This window comes from Ambystoma mexicanum, chromosome 11 (assembly GCF_040938575.1).
Source record: "Ambystoma mexicanum isolate Mex_15411 chromosome 11, UKY_AmexF1_1, whole genome shotgun sequence".
Lineage (NCBI taxonomy): Eukaryota > Metazoa > Chordata > Amphibia > Caudata > Ambystomatidae > Ambystoma > Ambystoma mexicanum.
In genome coordinates this window covers 1,176,432,137-1,176,454,370 of record NC_090934.1, presented here as the reverse complement: position 1 = coordinate 1,176,454,370, position 22,234 = coordinate 1,176,432,137, and the positions used below count along the sequence as shown (strand labels likewise).

The 22,234-nt window shown below is 44.7% G+C and overlaps 1 protein-coding gene across 4 annotated transcripts in view; it reads right to left on the bottom strand.

Moving 5' to 3' along the window:
• Positions 1-22,234, bottom strand: part of VPS13C (vacuolar protein sorting 13 homolog C) — a 5,236,720-nt gene that overhangs the window by 1,470,776 nt on the left and 3,743,710 nt on the right. For all 4 annotated transcript variants that reach the window (XM_069624493.1, XM_069624490.1, XM_069624491.1 and 1 more), the window contains one exon: positions 2,639-2,765. In XM_069624493.1, the coding sequence (XP_069480594.1) occupies positions 2,639-2,765 (127 nt within the window). The remainder of the gene's footprint in view (positions 1-2,638; positions 2,766-22,234) is intronic.

Below are 22,234 nucleotides of genomic sequence, written 5' to 3'. Positions count from 1 at the left end.
GGTCTGGTACTTATAGTTCTCTAACAAAAGACCTAACTATGAACCTAATCTTTAAACAGTTACATCAAAGTAACTTTATTCAGCCATAGGCCATAAAAGTACATCCTAAAAACCTTTTCTAAAATAGTGAACATATCATTTCAACCAAGGAAAAAAGATGGGAACAAAGAAAGAACAACAAGTTACAGTAAAGTAGGCTGGTTAGCCTACATAAAATCATTGCTAAATGAGCTTTTGTGGGCAACACATTTTGATGACCCAGAAAGAATGAAAGACTTCCCAAGCTGCTGGTAAAAACAAGAAATATGCAATATTTTGCATCAATAAGGGAAGATGAAATCATGCACAGAGTACAGGTAAGGGCTTACTTACTGTTAGCCCCTCTAAATTGGCCTGCAGAATGTGTGTGACTGGTGACTGTTTTGCTTTGCATAGAGCCCTCCTTATGAAAGCCAGATTGAACCTATTACCAGTTGGCTCGTTATACAGACATGATATGATATGATAGGTTATTTATAACGCGCTTAATAGCCAGAGGTTTCTAAGCGCGGACCCAGGGATCGAACCTGTGTTGCTCCTTGTCATCTTGCTTCCAAGGTGAGCACGTTGCCCCTGAGCTATCCTCCCGGACATGGCTCAAAGGCAGTGTGAGGGGCTTCGATTATACATTTATTTGTGGTGATTTAGAGATCCTGTCTCACTATATCTTGCTCTACTCATTTTTTCATGACAATTGGGTGGCATTTCTACTGAATATACTATGAGATAGTGGGATAAAGTCTCATCACCCCTCACTGCTGTTTTTGCTAACTTCAATGAAACTGTGGTTGCATTCGCCCTTGCCAGCTTTTTATTGAAAGCCTGGCAGAGACAATCTATACTATGGAATGACAGGAAGGGGTCTGTCTAACGGGATGTAATGAAGATTTATTACAAATCGGCAAAACTGTGGCGGCTGCTGTATGATGCAGATGTCATTTTATTATTGGTGTGTGTTTTTAATTTGTGTTTTATGGCTATATTTTAAAATTGTGATCTTATGAATTGTGATAATGGCGATGGTTTTATAGTTGTAACGATCTGAAATAAACTTTGTTGATTGATTGACATTAAGAAGACGCTCAAGGAAGTAGGGTTGGCTATGAGTTTTGAGAATCCAGATAATATCGTCAAAATCTCAAAGCATTCCCTCAAACTAGATGTTTTGACTTGTTGAGAGCAAACTAGAGAAGACGATAACCTTCGGACAACCATTGAAAGGCAATACTTAACTCTCTCACTCCCTCCCTCCCTTCTTTAGGTAGTGACACTTGGTACTTACCAGAAGTCACGAAGTTCTATCCTCAAATTTTGTTGAATAAAGCCTTTCTTAATGTTCTCCCCCTTAAATATGTTACATGTAAATGGGCAAGCAATCAAACTGATGCGAGTTGTTTCTGTGGCAAGCAGAGGCGCCACCAAGGGGTGGCCAAGGTGGGCCACAGCCTCCCTTATAAAAATGCTGGCCCCCCCACCGGCCCATCTGCCTCTTAAAAGTCAATGAATGCAGCTTCGCCGGGCCACCCCAGTGACCTCTATGAAAAATGTCTGGGGGCGCCACTGGTGGCAACAGGGAAACACTACCTCACTGTGTTCTCTTCTGTCCCGTTTATAGTGATATAAGGAACAAATATTGAATTACTCTGTGAAAGAGACAATGGACACATGCTTTATTGCAACGACTGATCGTTGAAACATGGAGGCTTTGTCTGTGCTTTTAGGCCTGGTTTGTTAGATTTAACATTCTGGTGTTTTCTTGATGCTTAAGATTAGATGATGGTTTTGTATGGGAAATGTTTGATTGTGTACATGAATAATTAATCTATAAGGAAAGATGCTACATTGTTATCCCCGAATAGCTTATTATAATAACAAATAGGAAAAGTACGAATTATTAGCACAACTGAGTTTTTGAGTTCACTCTAAGCACAGGCAGTATCTCTGATGATGTCCGTGGCTCATTTGTCACTTTTCTTCTCATGGTTCTCCACATAACAGGGGCCTGACTGCAGGCTTGTGGCAGAAGGTAAGTGCAGCTAGAGAAGAGCTCCCTTGCGTTCTCTTCGAGGAAAAATGTGCACAAACTGTGCGTGTTATACATTTCATTCCATTTCCATTCCATTCCATTCAGCCCAAGGCAGTACCTATCTAACAAAGTAGAGCACAGTCAAGAGACAAACTCCTACCATGGGGCATCCCTGGCCTAGAAACATATGTCCCCCTCCAGGACCATTCAAAGCAGCATGTAGCCTAAGATTGCAACACCCAGTATCACAGTTACTCACAGCCATTAATTCCAGTCCCCAACAAGTAGGAAATGAACACAATATCTAAAAGTGTGTAGATATGTCACTATAACTATTTAGTAGTGTACTGCACATGTGTTTGATGGTTAAAAATCTGTATTAAGTGACTGTGCCCTTCCTCTAGCAACCAGAACCAAAGGGCCAGGGTCAGTACACAGTTATTTTAAATGCTTTCTTGCCTAATATGCAAACTTGTACTGTAGTGACTCTTAATGTAACATGGAGGTTTCATCAATATGCATTACATTGATTTTGTATTTTTTTTTTATAAATTGATAGTATTTTAGCCATACCTTAAGCAAAGTATGTTCTCCACTAGTGTCAGCACATTTCCAGCAAAACTTCCTTATTCCAGTTGGATCTTCCCAAGCAAACAGACGCACCTCCCCAGGATTTAACTGCATTTCATTTGTTAATCCACTATAAACAAGAGAGTTGGATATGTGTATAAAAAGCATGCACATCAACATATTGATCAATTACTGTTTTTGAGTTAGCGTATAATCTGTTATTTTGGGATGTTATTACTTTAGACAGAACTGACACTAGGGACTAGGCGATTATACATTTCTGTTCTAGTTAATGGTTCATAACATTGGGTGCATCAAACATTTACACATGTCAACATGTGCAGTCATTCTATTTGTCTCTTGCTAAAATAACACAGTTCACATAGTTCCAACATGTTAATCTACTTGACTTTGTGGTGTATCCAAACAGGCATGTTTTGGATTTTTGATAGCTGAAGAATTTTTCATTCAAATGTCACAAAGATACCAAACCAGAAGTAGATGCTATTAAGGAAAATGGCAAGATCTATTTTTATAAAATTGCACAATGCATTGTTTAATTTCCCATATATAAATAATCCCAGAAATCAATACATGAATATGTTTCTCTTAACCTTAAAATACAACACATATCCATAATCGGGTTGATTGCAATTTTACACAGGTTACAACATATTTACAGACTGTTATTGAGTTACTTAGACAGTGTACATTTTATTTTGTATTGTACATGTGGTTCATGATGCAAACCTTAAATAAATGTAATAACTTCTTAAATGCCTTAATTCCAAAGTTACAGAACAATTAAAACCAAACATAGCAACACAAACATTACATTTAAAATGTCATTGATGCAGATCCTAAACAGGGTATCTAATAGCACAATCCTTTGTTTAAAAAAATGTAATAATGCAAAAATGTATCCCACAAAATTAGTATTAAAAATAAATCCCGGGTCGGCCACCAGGGGGCGCACGGATGGACACGATCTCTGTGTAGGCTCCGCGCAAGGGTCCCGAAAAGTGGGTTGAGCCCCCACCACGAGACCCCCGCCGGCCGCAACACCGATCGAACCTGGCATCGGAAGTGTCCAGGCATCATCCGGAGCAAACCCGACGAAAATCGGAGCCCGCTTCGCAGAGAAATCCTCTCCTGCGACCTACGCTGAGTGAGCGCAGACGGGGCCTACGAGCTGCCATTGCACGCTGTGCCAAGATACGCGTGGCTTCGTGGAGCGCGTTATAACGTGCACTCTCGTTCTTGCTGGGGACCGCTATACGGTATGTGCACACATGGCCCCATAAACCATGCCTCACGGTGGCACGGTCTCCAAGGACGAGCTCGCACTCGCGAGGCTCGGAAGTGAGCGGCCCAGTCCCCGGCCCTCACGTATGATCTGCCCCGGACTACGCATCAATCCTGACATTCCACACGCGCCCAGAGCGGGCCCATCCACGGACCACGGCGTAGCTGCCGCATCGGACCCGGATAGCACGCATCAAGGCCCAGCGGCTGCCGCTGACATCTGCACCCAGGAGGCGGTGGAAGGTAGCGATTGGGATCCACCACGACGCCTCGTTGTCTTTCTGACCGCTCGGCCCGAATAGCTTTCCCTCGAGCGAGCCCATGTGGGAGAGAGGCGCCTGAACTTTGTTGGGACAGCTGCATCCCCGCCCCAGGACACCGGGACTGCGCACGTTCCGCAACGCAGAGCCCCTCATCTTGAATCTCTGTGGGCTGAGGATTGGGCCCCTGGTACGCAGGGCGTGTGCCCTCCTCGCCCTCCACTTCGACCCTAAGGCCTATCGTCTCTACACCCTGCCTGGCCTGGACCCTGTACACGAGGAATTCCTGAGGAGGCCGCGAGCACTTATTGGAAGGGGTTCATACACGGGGGTTGCCACCCTCGACCTCTCTTCTGCTCCCCAGTATTGGGCATCCCAGGATACCACCATGAAGCCCTAATTCCAGTGCTTTGGAGCGTATTAAAGGTTTTCCTAGCTGTTGGATCCCCTCACAACATTGTGCCCTGGTCATGTCTCTCCAGTGCTGACGGCAAGGGTAACACGAGAACATACAACCTTTGGACGCTCACGCAGATATCGAACAGAGCTCAGCCCACAGTCATTGGGATCCCATTGCCCATGGACCCCAAGGGCAAACTGGCAAAGTATAAGTTCGCCCCACCTCAGGAAGATCCGAAGTCCCGCATCGAGCAAGCGATGTTGTCCCAAGGGTCAGACGCCGCTGCAACCAAAGGGGATGTCGCTGATTTACTTAGGAAGATGAGGAGCATGAGGGCAGATATAGGAGGTAGGATTGACAAAATCACTCAAAGGATGAACAAAATAAAGGACAGAGTGGAACAGGTCGAACACAATCAAACCTCTTTAAACACGCTGGAAGCCCAGATGGATGACCGCATTGCAGAAATTGAACATAGGGAAGAGGCAATACTATTAAAGATGGACGATCTTGAAAACAGAGAATGCCGTAACAATATACGCGTCCACGGCATCCCCGAAAAGGAAGGCGAAACTGATTCGGATCTGAAACAGACTCTCCATAACATCCTAAAGCTCCTCTTCCAAGACGATCTGATAGATGAGCCAAAAATCGACCGCATCCACAGAGCGGGTGGCAGAGCAGGGGGAACGCGCTCAGTCCTAGCCAGATTCCATAACTATGCGGACAGAGCCCGGATCTTGGAAAAAGCCAGACATGCCCCGTTACTCTCCATGGGTGATGCGACCATCTCTCTTTATCAGGACTTATCATCACTCACGCTTGCTATGAGGAGGAAATGCGCACCGATTACGAAGATGCTGAAGGATACAGGAACCAGATACCGGTGGGGCTACCCGTTCTCACTCACCTTTGAATGGCAGGGCTCGACAATAAAGCTGGCTTCGGAAAAGGAAATTGCAGATTGTACAGCTGACCTTCTGGGCGACCAGGCAGAGGGCCCCTCCCATGGAGAATCAAAAAAGGAGGAAGGTGAATGGCATACTAAGGGTCCCCGCCGTAGGCGGATCCAGGGATCCAGGAAATTTCGGAGAATGAATAACTCCCAGGACATGGTACATTAGCCTGGACACCAGACTGGCATGCTGAAATGCTTGAGGCAATGGACCCTTATATTGAGTGTTAGTGCTTGATCAGGCCACCTGGGCATAGCCCGGAGTCGCACGAAGCCAGGCGGATGTGTCGGCCGGGATGATGCCTGCACGAGATACATCATTGTTGCACCTGACTCCCTCGACACACCCCTAGATTATAATATGTTACTCCTCTCGTACGCATGGTCCACCTGGTCATGCATGCACAAGGTGCCCAGAGAAGGATATGAGGTAATATCCACGCTGTGATGACGCCTTTGTGGGGGTCGATATTAAGATTCTGATTTTTGATTTGTTGATGTTGGTATAAGAGCTGTTGGTTGGGGGCTCACTGTTATATATGTCTATATTACGATAGGACCGCTTGTTTTTGCGGTCCCCATTGGTGGTCCGAGATCGACTGGGTGATGTTAACCCGGACGGGTCGGGCGCCGAACATGGATGGGATAGGGGGGGGAGGGGAGGCAGGGGAACATATATTTTGTCACAATCCAGACCAGAGGAGCGGGAAAACAAAATATGGGTATATAAAGGGGCTTTGTAGGGACTGGACGGGTCAGTTTTTGACCCCTACGGAAATAATCGGGACCCAATGCAAAGAAAACGAACCACTTACTCTAATAAGAAACATGATAAGGGCCTTGAAGCAGACGTACTGGATGCTCACTTACTTGTCCATAACTTAAGATGTCTCCCACGCACTGTACAGACACGATACATATTTGCACACTTAATATCAAAGGTTTGAACTCCCCCACAAAAAAGATCCATGGTGGCTAGAGAATTCAGGAGATTGAAAATAGATATTCTTTTTCTTCAGGAAACGCGATATCGAAAGGGTGAGGAGAGAAGGATCCCATTGCCGGAAGTTGGGCCCACCTTTTGGAGCTCTGGTGTTTTAAAGAAAGCGGGAGTGGGGATTCTGATACGCAAAAGCCTCCGGATGTCAATTCTGGAGACATGGACAGATAGTGAAGGGAGAGCCCTCATAGTCACCGGAAACATACGAGGCACAATAGCCACCCTTGCTACGCTTTACGCACCTAATCAGGGGCAAAACAGATGTCTTCATAAAATCACTGAGAAAGTCTTTGGGATGGCTAGGGGACACACAGTTCTTGGTGGGGATTTCAATACATGGATGGACAGCTCAATGGATAGACAAACTAAAGCCGATGCAGCAGATCCGCCCGGTACCAGAAATGAGGCAGGCATCAAAATAACTCTTGATCTCTTCGGCCTCACTGATTGCTGGCGCCATTTGCACCCGATGGAAAGAGGCTTCACTTTCCACTCTCTCCCCCATGACACACTCACACGCATCGATTACATCTTCCTCTCAGAACACCTCTTGTGCACGTTGCAGGCGGCCACTATACACCCCTCTGCATGGACGGATCACGATATGGTGGTGGTGGATATATCTTGGAATGATCTGGCCCCCCGAAACACCAAATGGAGATGTAATGACTCCTTATGGGCTGATTCGGTCTTCAGGGAAACTTTCGAAACCGAGATCAAGCAATTCTTTATTACCAATGACACTGGGGAGGTTGGGAAGACAAACGTGTGGGAGGCCGCTAAGGCAACTCTGAGGGGAGTACTTATTAAGGAAGGAGCCGATCACGTGCCCTGATAGAGAAAGGCATCAGGGAGAGGCTCGGGAAGGCTCAAGAAATGGCACAGTCCTCTCCATCTGAGAGATCCAAGTACATCGCTGAGGTCAGACGTATCAGGGAAGAGTTGAAAATACTTATTGCGGGCAAAACAGCCCAGACCTTACAGTACCTTAAACAAAAATATTATGAGAAGGGCGACAAGGCTGACACCCTGTTGGCAGCCCGTCTTCGTGCACAGAAGGCAGAGAGATGGGTTGACTTAATTGAAAGAACGGACGGTACCCTCACGGACACGTTCGCCTACTTTTACAAAGACCTATACACGTGCGACCCCCCCCACATGTAGGAAGTATAGACACATACTTGAAGGAAACACGGATTCCCACGCTCACATCCACGGAGGCAGCGTCCCTAGATACGCCAGTCTCGGAAGAGGAAGTTACAGACGCTATCAAGAGATTGACAGCGGGAAAGGCCCCGGGCGACGACGGATTCACGGCCGGGTTCTACAAGACGTTCTCCCCCCTCATTGCCCCCTTTCTTGCATCCATGTTTAATCACATCTTTGACACAGGCCAAGCACCACCGTCCTTTTCACAAGCCCTTCTTGCTGTTATTCCAAAAGAAGGTCGGGATCCCAGGTACTGTAGCTTCTACCGTCCCATCTCCCTCCTCAACATCGATGCTAAGATATACGCTAGAGTGATTGCGGCGCGGCTTGAAACACACCTCCCTAGGCTGATACACTCCGACCAGGTTGGATTTGTCCTTGGAAGACAGGGCGCGGACACTATGCGGAAAACACTGCACTTAATCCATGAAGCACAGGAAATGGAGGGGGACCCGTCCCTTCTGTTCTTAGATGCCGAGAAGGCTTTTGACCGGGTCTCATGGGATTTTCTAGAAAGGGTATTGGTGTCATATGGGCTGGGACCAAAACTCTGCCGTGCCATCAAAGCACTGTACAGTTCCCCCACAACATCAGTGACGGTAAACGGAGGCTATTCTCGTTGGTTTCCTCTGGAAAGGGGGACAAGGCAGGGCTGTCCACTGTCAGCGATCCTATTTGTAATGTCACTTGAGCCATTGGCGCAAAAGTTGAGAAGTGATAATAGAGTAAAGGGTATCACAGTGGGCGATCTAGAATACAAATTGGATCTATACGCCGACGATATCCTACTACATTTGACCGACCCCTTAGAATCGGTCCCGGCTGCGCTCCGCATAATTGAAGAATATGGCGAGCTGGCGGGTCTGAAAATTAACACAGGGAAATCTGTCCTTCTCCCGATTGACAGACGTAGAGATTCTGAGGCCGAACGCTTCGCCCCCTTGGGAGTAAAAGTCAGCCTCACCACACTCCGCTACCTGGGCATCAACGTCACCCGTGATTTGGGATCCCTATATGGGGCCAACTTCCCTCCATTGTCATTAGCTCTTCAAAAAGATGTCCAAAGGTGGTCCAAGCTTACCATCTCGTGGCTAGGCCGTCTAAATGCTATAAAAATGGTCCTTCTCCCAAAGATATTGTACTTATTCCAAATGCTCCCCATCAAAATGCCCCAAGAATATTTCACGGATACGAGAAGGTTGTTACTAACCTTCCTATGGCAAAGTCAAAAGCCGAGAATCCCGAGATCCCTCCTCCAACTTAGAAAGGACAACGCTGGGGTGGGTCTCCCAGACATTGAAAGATATTATAGAGCGACTCAACTCAGGGTCCTTGTCCCACATTTTAGGCAACGGTCGGAGCCCCAGTGGATAGCGCTCGATTACTACCATCTCCGCCCCTTTATTTTATGTGAATGGCTATGGGTGCCTGGGCCTCAATTACGCAACAACGTTAAATCTCACCCTATTATAGGCACAATATGGTCAATATGGAAACCGGCCAAGAAAATGGTGGGAGTCACGACATGGCCCTCTCCCCTGGGACATCTTTGGTCACCCGGGATTCGCGATACAATTCCTGAACCGGGAAGCTTTGAAACCTGGTACCAGGCGGGGCTAGAGAGGGCAGGCCAATTACGCCGAAATGGCTCTTTTATAACCATTCAGGAACTACAAGAGGCCCTTGGCATAGGTACACTATCGGTCTTTCTGTATCTGAGACTCAAGGGGGTAATGACTAGACCAATATGGAAAGAGCAGTTACAGAGAGATCTTACCCCGTTTGAGAAAATCCTCGACTTATGCACGGGCTCCAGAGGTTTGATAAGTGCTATGTACCTGGCACTGATTGAAATTGATATTAAACCCTCCCTGGCACTCAAAGGCAGATGGGAATCAGACATGGGTAGGCAAATCTCATCAAAGCTATGGTTGCAAATATGCAGACGAACGGCGAAATCTTCCTTATCATGTCAGTATAAATTACATGTCATTAAGTTATTATATAGATGGCAATACGACCCAATCCGGCTTGCCAAAATGTACCAGGGAATAAGCCCACATTGTTGGAGGGGATGTGGGAAGCGAGCCGATTACTGGCATATGTGGTGGGGATGTGCATTGGTTCAAACCTATTGGTCAGAGGTCCTTAGCTGGATCAGGGACCTAGATGAAGAAGACAGAGAGAAGTATCCACTGCTCATTTTGTTTGCCCTAACTGAATCAGATGACAAGATTGTGAAGGCAGGCAAGATGGTGCAGGGTCTCCTGATGGCTGCTCGAGCATGTCTTACCATGACATGGAAAAGGCCCGCACTCCCCAGCAAAACTGAATGGCTGGCGGTCGCATTGAGCATTTATAGAATGGAATGTATGACTGCAGCCTTACACGGACATCGTGATATTGTTGAAAACGCCTGGTCTGAGTTTCGATCCACATATGCTTCGTGAAGGAATTGTGTGCAAAACACTGTTGAGTTTCGTGTCAATTTGGTTCATCGCATGACGAGTCTGTGGTAATGGAATTTTGAATCATTGTACGTCTTCTTTGCCCGAAGCTACGAGTACAATGTCGGTTTACAGGTATTATTTAATGCTCTCTTCGTTCCCAGGTCTGAGTTTATGTGAGGGGGGTGGGGGTGGGACATAATGAGAAACATGGAATGGGTTTTGATGTTCTTACCGGTTATGTATCTGATTTCTAAAGACTCTACATACGATAAATGAGAATGTAATTCACTGTAAAGGCTCGCCTTTTAGAATCAAGAGATGTAACTTGCATATATTTGAATGTCAAACTTTTACAAAACCAATAAAATTGAAATAAAAAAAAAAAAAAATAATAAATCCCATAGTTCATCACTAAAATCTGTAGAATGTACAAATCGACCACAATGTAGTACCCTTTTTCCTTTTAACTTTCTTATTTCAAAACCAGGTGCTTTAAAGTCTTGCATTATTTGGAACAAAACCTACAATCTGTAGAATCGTTAGCGTATTTGCTCCAAAGAGCGAGTTTGTCTTTAGTCTCGAATAGGTGTGAGAAACCTGAAGGAGTCTCTCCCGCTAGTCCCCGGGGATCTGTCATACAGGTAGTTTGTCAGGACAAGGCCATCGCCTTTGGATCCAGTTCCTGGGGGTGGACTAGTGTGATAGGATCACCTGGATGAGGGGTCTTCGGGGGGTGGAAGTGGGACATCCCCTTCCCTGTAACACCTTTTCCCCATCCTACCAAGTAGGATACCTAGGAATTCAACTGCCCCCCAGCCCCTTTTCCGACACAAACACCTTTTCACAGAAAGCTCACCATGAACGATAATGGACTAACACCAGAGCTGTATACCTGACATGTCCCAATACAAAGGTCAGGCAATTACTGATCATTACACACACCTCACATCCATCACACTTCCCCACACGGATAAAAGGCGGAGCAAGAAAGCATATTCGGAGCAATGCAAAGCAGACAAGGAAACAGCAGTTCCAAAATGGCAGTTTAATACGAGAAGAAAGGCGGCGAGACCAGAGAGGGTTGCAAGGAGGGAAGTGCCCTTGATCTTTTCAGACCGTTACTTTTTGTGAACCATGGAAAGTAAGAAACCTAAGATCGGGAACTAAAGCTGAACAACCCTGCATTGTGTGTCGGAGGTACCCGGGGCTCTCCCGCGTCAATAACCAAGGCGGGGAGGAGCGTTTGCCGCAGTGGTACTGTCCTTGGCTCCTACAACAAAGCAGCACCAGTAAAGACAGCTCAGCCGGTGAGTCGGAGAGACTGATACCAAACCAGCCTGTGTTAGAACAAAGATTGCAAGCAGCAACATTGTACATAGAAATCTAAAGAGAATAGTGTGTGAAACATATCTGATGAGTGACGCAAATATAATTGAAAACCAGGGGTGATTGAACTTTGGGAGGCCAGGCAAGATACCACAGACAGAGTGATCTGGCACCACGTGGGTGCTCATTCGAAGGTCTCTGTTAGGTATCCAACTGATTGGCAACTGTGGAAAAGGGAATTTTGAGATCAAAGCAGTCCTGCAATGGGTCAAGCTAAATCCCGTGCCCATTTGAAAGTCTTCGATAGTTTCATGCAAACTGCAATTGGTCTGAGCCCGGCTGAGGGAAACTAATTGTATAGCAGGAAGGATCTGAGCCCGGCTGAGGGGGAACCGGGGTAAACCGTGAGTCACCCAAGAAAGAACATTCTCTGAACATTGTAAAAAGGGGGATCTGAGCCCGGAAGAGGCGATCCACAATAACAACTGTCATATAAAATGGATCTTAGCCAGGCTGAGGGGGATTCAAGGTTAGTCACCCGATTGAATACTTATAAGAGGAAAGGAACTTTGTGTTTTGTTTTTTTACATCAGGCCCTCTGAATCAAGAGACTTTTGAGAGTGAAGAGACATGCACCACAGAAGGCCCTGATGCTGGTAATGGAACTGCATCCTCGTGCTGAAGACGCCAGAATGTGTGCTTTGCTCGAGTGAACCGCTTTGTCCCATGCTCAAAACATGGGTAAGGGAAGCCAACGGCCAGAACATTCTGGCATATCACTTTCATGAACATTACCCCACACTATGTATATTTAGCAGGGAGGATTGGCAATAGGTTTTTTTAGTATTGACCCTTTTATTTTGACAAGACTCTACTAGGACTGCATTATTATTTGATGGTCGTAGCTTGCTCCCATCTGTAAATTTAGGATTAGATAGGCGTTTATCACACCCTTGTTGAAGTTCAATAAACACTGTTGAACTGTGGTCACTTGTGTCTGTTTTACTGTTGATACCATGCCTTCCTTACATTGGGTAAACGGGAAGCACATACATCATTCAAGAAACAGGAAACACTGTAAATATATAAAGAGTTTCCCCTAATTTGTTATGAACCAATAGAAGACTATCAAGTCATTTATATTTAGTAAAGTGCGTGCGGGTATCACACCAATCTTGGAGGTACAATTATTTTTTAAGTGACTGCATATTTTCCGTGCAGTTTATTAATAGCATCCCCTTAGCACGTAGGGCAGTGTCACATATCTCTACAAATGGGTCCTAACCTCTGCGCGAAGACTCCCCAAAAAATTCGGACAAGGAGAATTGCAGTGGTTCCCAAGACTTTGAACATAATAATAACCTCTTACATAAAAGACTAATATTTAATTAAACTTGAGCCCAACTCATGGCGCACTGGTACACTCTTAAGTAAAGATAAGACAGATTTCCAAACAAGGCCATCAATAGGCTGTGGCGTGGTGGAGTAACTAGTTAGACAAAAGAGTGACATTTCTCATAAGTTTTATTTTTAATATCAGGAAAAAAGGTCCTTCCCTATCTCTAAAGGGTTATCCCTGCCTAACCAACTATAACTCGGTGCTCGTCATCAAGGTGGTTGTCCAAAGAAAAAGTGTCCTTCCTCTGTCCAAAACCTACTCTAACCCAACCACTAGTCTACAAAAGGGTTCAGCATTCACATGAATATAGTACTAGGAGAATGCCTCCCTTCTCCTGGTAAACTGAAACAGTATTTATCTCTTTACCATTAATCTTGTACTCTAGTTTCTGCTTCAACAAAGAGTATGGTCAGGAGAATAACTCCCTTCTCCTGACCCACCTCGCACACCTTGAGGGCGGTCTTGGGATATACTTTGATAATAGTCCTCAAAAGTCTCTTCACTTCTTCCCAAGGACTTCTGAAAGCTGGCTCTATAGTTCCAGCAATTCTTCCATTTTGCGAGTTATGAGGATTATCTCCCGATAGCTCTCATTGTCTACAACCCTCTTTAGTCCTATTAGTATTGTCACTGTGACGAGGGATATTCTTCCCAATGGACACTTGTTTCTTAGACCTTTAAATATCACTATTGTGATGAGGGAGATCACTTTTGGTATTCTCTTGACTCTTGGTTTGTTGGCTACCACTACTGTGATGAAGGAGATTACTCTCAAGGCTTTCATGACTCTTGGTTCTCTGGGTATCACTACTGTGATGAAGGAGATTACTCCTGGGGCTTCTTTGATTGTAACAAGGGAGATTACTCCAGATGCTTTGAACTTTGGCTATCTGGGTATCACTAACGTGACACGAGCGATAACCCCTGATGCAGCTTCCACTCTCTATTCTCCTCGGACCCTACATGGGTATCCTGCAGTTCCTGTTACCTTGGTTGCGTTGGGAACGCATGTCCAGTTCTGGGTGCTTTGCTGTTCGCTCGTGCCTTCCTTCGTGTTCGACTGCGCAGCTCCACAAAGGCTTGGGGCTGGCTGTCTTGGTGGTGTTGTTGGACTGAACGGTTCACCTCCCAGAGGTCACACCACCATCTTGACTGGTCCAACACTGGAGTGAGTCAGTCGGCTCCCTGATGGCTCACAGGATTATGCTGCTGCTTCCACTCCTGCGTCCTCTCATCTGAGGACCAGCTTCTCTGCACAGCTGACAGGTTCCCAGGTTTGAACTTCTGAGGCTTAATTGGCTCCTTGCTGACTTCTCTCTCTTTCCTTCAGTCCGTTCTCAGTTTTTCTCTCTCCTAGTTGGGCCTACCCCAGCGCAACGTCATAGTCTGTTGGTTTCCATGATGTACTCATCATACTGCCTCATAGTGATCTCTTCCCAGTACCCTTAGAAAAAGGTATGCCATCATTCTTATTCTTACTTGTTTCAGTTGTATCAAGTCTCAGGGTAGGAATGTTTCAATAACACACAGTAGTATTATAAGTTGAACCCCCTGCAGACTTTAGGGGTTCTGTAGGTACAAGGGGAAAAGGGTTAAAGTGTTCCTCCACAGAGCAGGAGTCCTTATCCACTGAAGGGAAGTCTCTTACTGGGAGGTCCCACATTGCACCACCCCAGGCAGACTACTGAGTATCGGCCTGGCCTCCCTAGCCTCACAGGGAAGAATTCCCCCTGGGGAGAAGCGTTGAGAACCTGTGAATCATCACATATCCTTCCACTCATGAAACTGCCTTCCCCTTCTAGAGTTGGAGTAAGGCTCTCAGAAAAAGAAGAATTCTGTTAAAATCCCAAGTAACCTGTTTCCAGTCCCAGACAGGTGGATCTACATAAAACCCATTTCCTTATTAAGTGATCTAAGTTGGGAAAATCTGTACCTATTATAACCTCTTCAGGGAGCCCCGGAACGATGAAGTTCATTATAACCTTTTCCCCTCTGACCATGAGGGTGACCGGGCTCCTACGATAAACCTTTTCGTCCCCATGAACACATGTTATTTTTATGGGTCTACCCGGTAGAAAATCATCAGGGTATAAGAGATCTTTCCTAACAGCTGTTTGCTTACTTCTGGACTTTATCAATTCTAAAGCCTGAACTTCATTTACTTTTATCTCCTTCGGGGTCTTAAAATGGTTGAGAAATAAAACTTTTGTCTAGTTCTTCTCTCTCTTCTTCGGATTTCAGTTCTTCCTCCTCCAAGGTGTCGGCAGACATCCACCCGACCTCCGTATGTTCTTCCTGTTGGTTATTTCGGGCAATGTCTTGCCAAATGCCCTGTTTCACACAGGAGAAAAAGGATATTGCGGGTGGTCTGCATCTTAGTTTTTTCGGTTTCAGTTCTAGTCAAGATGCTATCTTTTAAGCAGTGGGTCCTTTTTTCTTCCTTTTTTCCCCCCACTCTCTAACAAAGGGTTTAATATCTCTAGAAAGTGTTTTCGATGGAGACCTTTTTGGGACTATGTTTCACTTCCTTGTGGGTATCTTACCCTTTATGTAGAGCCCGTAGTTGTTTTTCGGCTTCTGCGTGAGCCTGAGCGATTCATTATGGTCGTATTAAATGTGGGCTTAGTTTGTACTAAACTGCTCTTTGTAGGTGAGGAGGTAAGGCATTGGTGAATTGTTCAAGTGCCAACATTTCTAATACTTGCAGTAGAGCTTTTTGACCCAACCACTGGGAGTGGGGATTTGAACATGTGCTCCCAATTCTAATGGACTTTCAGCAGACTGATTTCCCACAATGTTTGTCTATAAAATTCTCTGTCTGTCGACCCTTTTCTACAGCCCCTGTTTGATTTCCCCAAAATAAGTGGTACCCAGAGGATTTAGGGTTTGGTATGAAGCCTGCAGCTCTCCTCCCAATAATCGGGCCAGATAACACGTGTTATGCTCTTCCCTCCAGTGGAGCTGTTGGGCCAACCTCTCGAAGTTTAAAAAAAAGATTTTTTAAAATTACTTTTCAACGTTATACAACAATATTCCACCCCCACTACACTCCCCCCTTAGTTCCTGACTCTCCCCATGCCCCTTGTTCTCCCCTTGGGATCCATGGAACCTGTTGACCCACTCAAAACCTAGCTGTGACCTCCCTGTTAGTCCAACAGTATTAAGCGCTGGGGGCACCATTTGGCTCTATAATCCTCCCTTAGGAAAGCCAGAACCTCACTCCAGTCTGTGTCGAATTACGGTAGGTGGTTCTTCATCCCGTATATTGCTCATTCCAACGCCACCAAGTCCCAGATTTTGCGTATCCAGTCTTGGATCGTGGGGATTGCCTCTACTTTCCATCGTTGGGCTATGAGCAACATTACTGCCAAGGTTAAGTATAACCCAAGCCTTTGTCCTTCCCCTGCGTTCATTCTCCTCTGCCCCCCCTTTCCACCTCCAATAAGACCTCTTCCGGGGGCCCTCGATCCTTCCCCAAACACCTGGGCTTGCGAGTCCTGCACCTCTATCCAGAATGATCCAATCTTAGGGCACCTCCACCATATGTGGGATCCTGGTCCTACTCCCCCACAACCTCTCCAACAGTCTGGTGCAACCTCAAGGAAGATCTTACGAAGGCGCGCCGGGGTATAATGCCATCCAAGAAATATTTATGCCAACATTCTTGCGATTGTGAGGCCCTGGCCATCTGTGGTATCAGTTGCCACAGTCTCTCCCATTCCACCCTACTGATTTTCCATCCAATCACCCTCTGATAGCAACCTAAATAGGGCCATGACTCTTGGGGGTAGCTTCGCTCAAGATCCTATAAAGGTTCAACACCATCCCTCTAGCCCTGTCATGTGTTGTGAGGAATTTCTCGAATGGGGTGAGTTGTCTTGTGGCTGCCGCTATTACCTCTGTATTTTGTAGCCAGTGCCATAGTTGAAAAGTATCACAGCCTCTCATTTTCCCCCACCCAGAAGCTATTTGTACATTGAAACATGTCTCGCATCACCTGGCACCCTTCTTCCTGCCACTGGCTGAATACTCTCTGTTCCCTTCCTGGAGTGAATTCCAAGTTCCCAAAAGAAGGGGGGAATGGAGATGGGAAGGTCGTAATACCATATTTCCCTACAAGCCTATCCCATGTGTCTGCTATCAATATTGTGATCGCGCATGTGCTTTGGTCTGTGTTGGTGCGGAAGCCACAATACCTCCTTTAACTCGTGTCTAGCTACTGCTCAGTCCATGGTTACCCACTGTTTCCTCATTTGCCCGGTAAACTACTCCTGTATAATATGCAGTTGGGCCGCTTGATAGTACAGCTAAAAGTAGGGGAGCGCCACCCCTCCCTCCATCCTCAGGTCTGTCAAAAGGGCCTGGATCAACCTCTGCCTCATCCGCTCCCATAAAAAAAAAAAAATCAAATAATCAAAAAAAAAAAAAAATATATATATATATATATTCAGTGAAAAAAACTTTGTTAAAATGACGTTATGGTTAAGTTGCACTACTAAAAACCTATGAAATTCAGTCAAAAAAAACTTTATGATGTTATGGTTCCAAGTAAAACCGAAAAAACCCTGAAATTCGCCAGTTATAGTAAGCTAAGCAACCATAACTCGTGCCACCACCGTGCACTGCTAAGACTAACACCCAGGACATCAAAGATGACATCACAAATTTCATTGATGACATCACTGATGACATCACATGTGCATTTACTTTTCATGAAAAGTCTATACAAGGGATTCTTATAGTAATGTTGATTAAAAAAAGTGTGAAGATTTATTGGAATAAATATCATGAGGTACGTAGTGCATTAAGTAATGCATTGATAAGAATACCATTCTATTATCAGGTTCTTTCCAGTATACTAAGCTACTCATGTAGAAACATAGGCAGCATTGTGTGCAACATACATGATGGATGTACAATATTATTCATCTTACCATGTTGAATAGTAAAATGATAAATGCTTTTTATTACAGTTTTGTCTACTGTGCAACATTTAATAACTAGCCAATTAAACCCACGTACTAAAAAAACACAAACAACAACAACTCATAAAAATATGAGCATATACAGGGTAAAATGAAGTCAACAACAGTATTACCAGCCAATCTTCATACCCCAACTGTTTAACTTTATACACAGAAATGATCGCTCTGCTTCAAAGCTATTCCTTCGCTATGTATAACTACCATATAATGTGACTGGACCCTAAGGAGGCTAGTGTGCATACAATGTATACAAATATGAGCATATCTAGGAAAGTAAAGTAATTAAAAAAGGCAGAACTATAAGAAAGTGTTGATAACCTTACTGTTTATCTTTATACACACAAAGCATTGCTGTTTTCCAAATCTGTGTTTTCCCCTAGGTATATGTTTCATATGCTGTGAGTGAACCCCAAGTGAATTACTGTAAGAACATATTTGAAGTATAACTCTACAAATATAGTACTTGAATATGAATTATGAGTATATGAATTTTTTGTTCCTGACTGTTACTGGCCTAGATATGTCAGTAAAGGAAAAAAAGAGTGAGCCAGACATGTGATGTCATCAGTGATGTCATCAATGACATTTGTGATGTCATCTTTGATGTCCTGGGTGTTAGTCGTAGCAGTGCACGGTGGTGGCGCGAGTTATGGTTGCTTAGCTTACCATAACTGGCGAATTTCAGGGGTTTTTCGGTTTTACTTGGAACCATAATGTCCCTTTAACAAAGTTTTTTTCACTGATATACATGTACATAATGGAAATGTGATAAATGTTTACTAAGACTCCCTTACCTTACATTTATATAACATAGAAAATACTAAACCCCCTTTCCTGCTACTGATTTTGATGTCCGCGGACCGTGCGCACGTCCGCGGACGGACGCGGTCACCATGAACACTATCCAAAAACTCAGGGGGTATCTTACATTATTGTATCATACAATAAAAACTCCAAACATGTTCAAAAAGCACCACAAAAATACATTACATTTAATATTAAATTAGAAGTGGAAACTGTATATGTAAGACACCAACCATCCACTGAAGTAGCATTTGCAATATAATGGAATATACCAAAACAAAATAAATATGCCTCCAACTGAATTACCTCACAGAAACTGCACAGTAAGAAGCAAGAGAATACTTACAGAGCAGTAACAGCAAAAGTTTGTAAAAAAACTAGTAAGTACACTACATTTATTTCATATACTTATACATTTTCTGTATTAGGTACACTAAAACTAACATTCATTTTTTTAAAAACAGAAATGTTCAGTACTTTGGAATGGCTGGAAGAAAATTTCCCACAAGATGAAATGAGTGAAGAGAGTGATAATAATGGTAGACACAACATTTCTCTATAAAAGCCAATTAATAACCATTACTTTATGTGTACTTAACACATTTTTTTTAACAGACCAGACAACCAATAAATATAATGTACCAAAAGAGATTTTAGAAGATCCTCTGAAATTAATGGAACTAAAAATGGATTTGTTAATGCAACACTTCAATCAACTAAAAGTGTGTGTTGTGGACCACATTAAAGAAAACATTAAATACCACTGTCCCACATCTACCCGTTCCCCCTCTCCATGTCCCAGCCAACTATCCCCAAACCCTCCCTACGAAGAAAAACGGTACGATGAGACTTCCATCCCTTCCTCCCCTCCCATACATCATGTCCAAACCCCTAATTCCCCAGTAATTGTTTCAGTGTCTGCTTCCCCTTCTCTTTCCTAATTTTTCTACTGTTAAACAATAATACAATTTTAAGTGTGTTCTTAGTATATGCCCGTGTCTTATTTTTATTTTTTTTAAAGGCAATTAGGGTGTACACGGACGGCACGGCTGTCCAGGAAGTCCTCAGTTAACCAAAATGGGGGTGTTCTAAGGACACTATACCTGCCTGTACTGTGAGTAATTAAAATGGAGGTGTCCGTAGAACACACAAGATGTCCACCTGTCCGTAATTAACCAAAATGGGGTTGTCCTAAAGACAATATGCCTGTTTGTACTGTTCATAATTGAAATGATGATGTCCTCAGAACACACAAGATGTCCGTCTGTCCACAATCACCCAAAATGGGGGTGTCCTAAGAACACCCCTGCTGCTCGTAATGTCTGCAACCAGAATGAATATATCCGTAGAACACATATCCCGCCCGCCCGCAAAGTTTTGACGCACATTTATTTTATTCGGGGGCTTCAACACTGTTCGTAGAACACCCGCGCATCACACAATTGGGTCCTACAAACATCGCGCCTCTCCGCAACTGTCCACCGCATGTGTGTCGCACTTTTAATTAGTTCGGGGACCAGAACACTATCCGTAGAACACCCACACAGATGCGCACGACCGTCCCTGCGCATTTGGTGTCCTTCGGACAGCCGTCCCATTTGCAAACGTGTCCGAAACATCATCATGTGACCGCACCCACGCTGAGTGTGTGTCCTTATTTGCGGACAATGTCCGGGACCCGAACATTTAAAAAGTGCTTTTTTGAGCAATGCAAAGTATTTTACAGTAAAAGTTCACCATTGCACATGTCCCAGACAATGTCCCTGCTGATCTACATACTTTTTGGAACTTTTTGAGCCCTTTTTTGGTGTTCGAAGTGTTCGGGGACGGCGCGGGTGTCGCCGAAGCGCACCCCAGCACCCCTATAAAAGGCCACACCCCAGAGCAGATCCTCATTTTGCTTTTGGATTACCAAGATTTACAACAAGACAATTGTGCAGGTTGCTTTCTTGGTTCCTGGTTCCTAGTTCCTGGTTATTAACCTTCCAGATGGCATCCCAAATTGCTTTTGCTGCTACTGCCTCCGCATCAGCACCCCCACCACCTCCACCACCACCACCACGTCCCCAAGGTAACAGAGGGGAACAGGCGTGAGGATGCAGAGGAGATGGATGAAGAGGATGAGGTAGTGGAAGTCTCTACTACTAGCACTCATTGTGAGCCTTGGGTGTGGCGGTTATTTACCACTGTTGATGGAAAGTCGAAAGCTAATGTGAACAAGGTGATCTGCACTTAGTGCCACATGGTGCTGAGTCGTGGTAAGCCTGGTTCGTATAGCTTTGGCACTACATCAATGAAGCGACACCTAAAGTCATTCCACGGTGGGGCTATTCGTAAGGTTGTACCTTGCAATAAACGCAGTAGGTTGAGTTCCTCTGCAGCATCCTCCGTTTCCGCTCCTGTCACCACAAAAAACACTCCTGTGGGACAGTCCATCCCTCCAGCTGCCTCACAGGCCATTCATGATGCTGTTGACCCTGACCTTTCGAGGGTCACAATATTGTGCATGTACTGCGACACAGTTCTCTGCAGGGGGAGAACCTCCAGACTGCTTTTGAGACTGCGGTCAAGGAGCATGAGAAGGTCTGCGACCTACCTGAATAAGGCCCACCCTACATCTCCCTCTCTCCACCTGCCCTTATGGTTGGTGTCGCTTCCTGACCCTCCTTTCCTTGTGTGACGTGTTTAAAAAACCCAAAAAATAATATAAAGTACCAAACCCCCCCAAAAAGGCTCTTTTCAGAGCCGCATTTCACAGTTTAAAAATAGAAGTGACAAATAAATAGTGCAGGGCCCTGTGCATTTTTTAGAAGTCCGCGGACATTTATTTTTTGGGAACGATGCCCTATCAGAACCATTGCACTTTTCTATAGGAGGAAGTGGTGGCTCTGAAAAGAGCCTTTTTGTGATTTTTTTTGTGTTTCAGAAACTTGAAATGGTCAACACCTACTACAAAATGGATTGCTGTAATTCCAAAAAAGGTTGCAATGCATTTTGTATATTTTGCAAAAAAAACTGATTGCCGGCATAAGTAAGATGTACTCCATCTCTGCGAAAAATGTATGTGCTACAAAACAATGTTTTCATTCTGATAAGAGGACATACCAACATCTCTCAAAAAGGCACAAACAGCCTGGTTAACATTGTGCCTTGCTCTCTCCATTTGAGGACCAAGTGAAACAGAACGCAACCACATTTGTCTCTGTGCAATACACGAAAAAATTACTCTGGAGTTTGGATACATGTCCATGACTTTCCTAAGTCCTGCTTTCATTGCAAATTGCAAAGAGATTCCAGACACACGTCCTAAACTGTTCCCTCCACAATAATAATAATGTCAGGATGACGCTGTGTCACCAAAGAAGCACAGAGAGGTTCCAAATCCACCCACTTCATTCCACGCACTCCACTCCACAGCGATCTGCATGCACCTCCAACCGATTTATCCTCGAATCTCCCAAAATCCAAACAATCTGCTTTCTGAAACACACAGCCATAGCCATCTG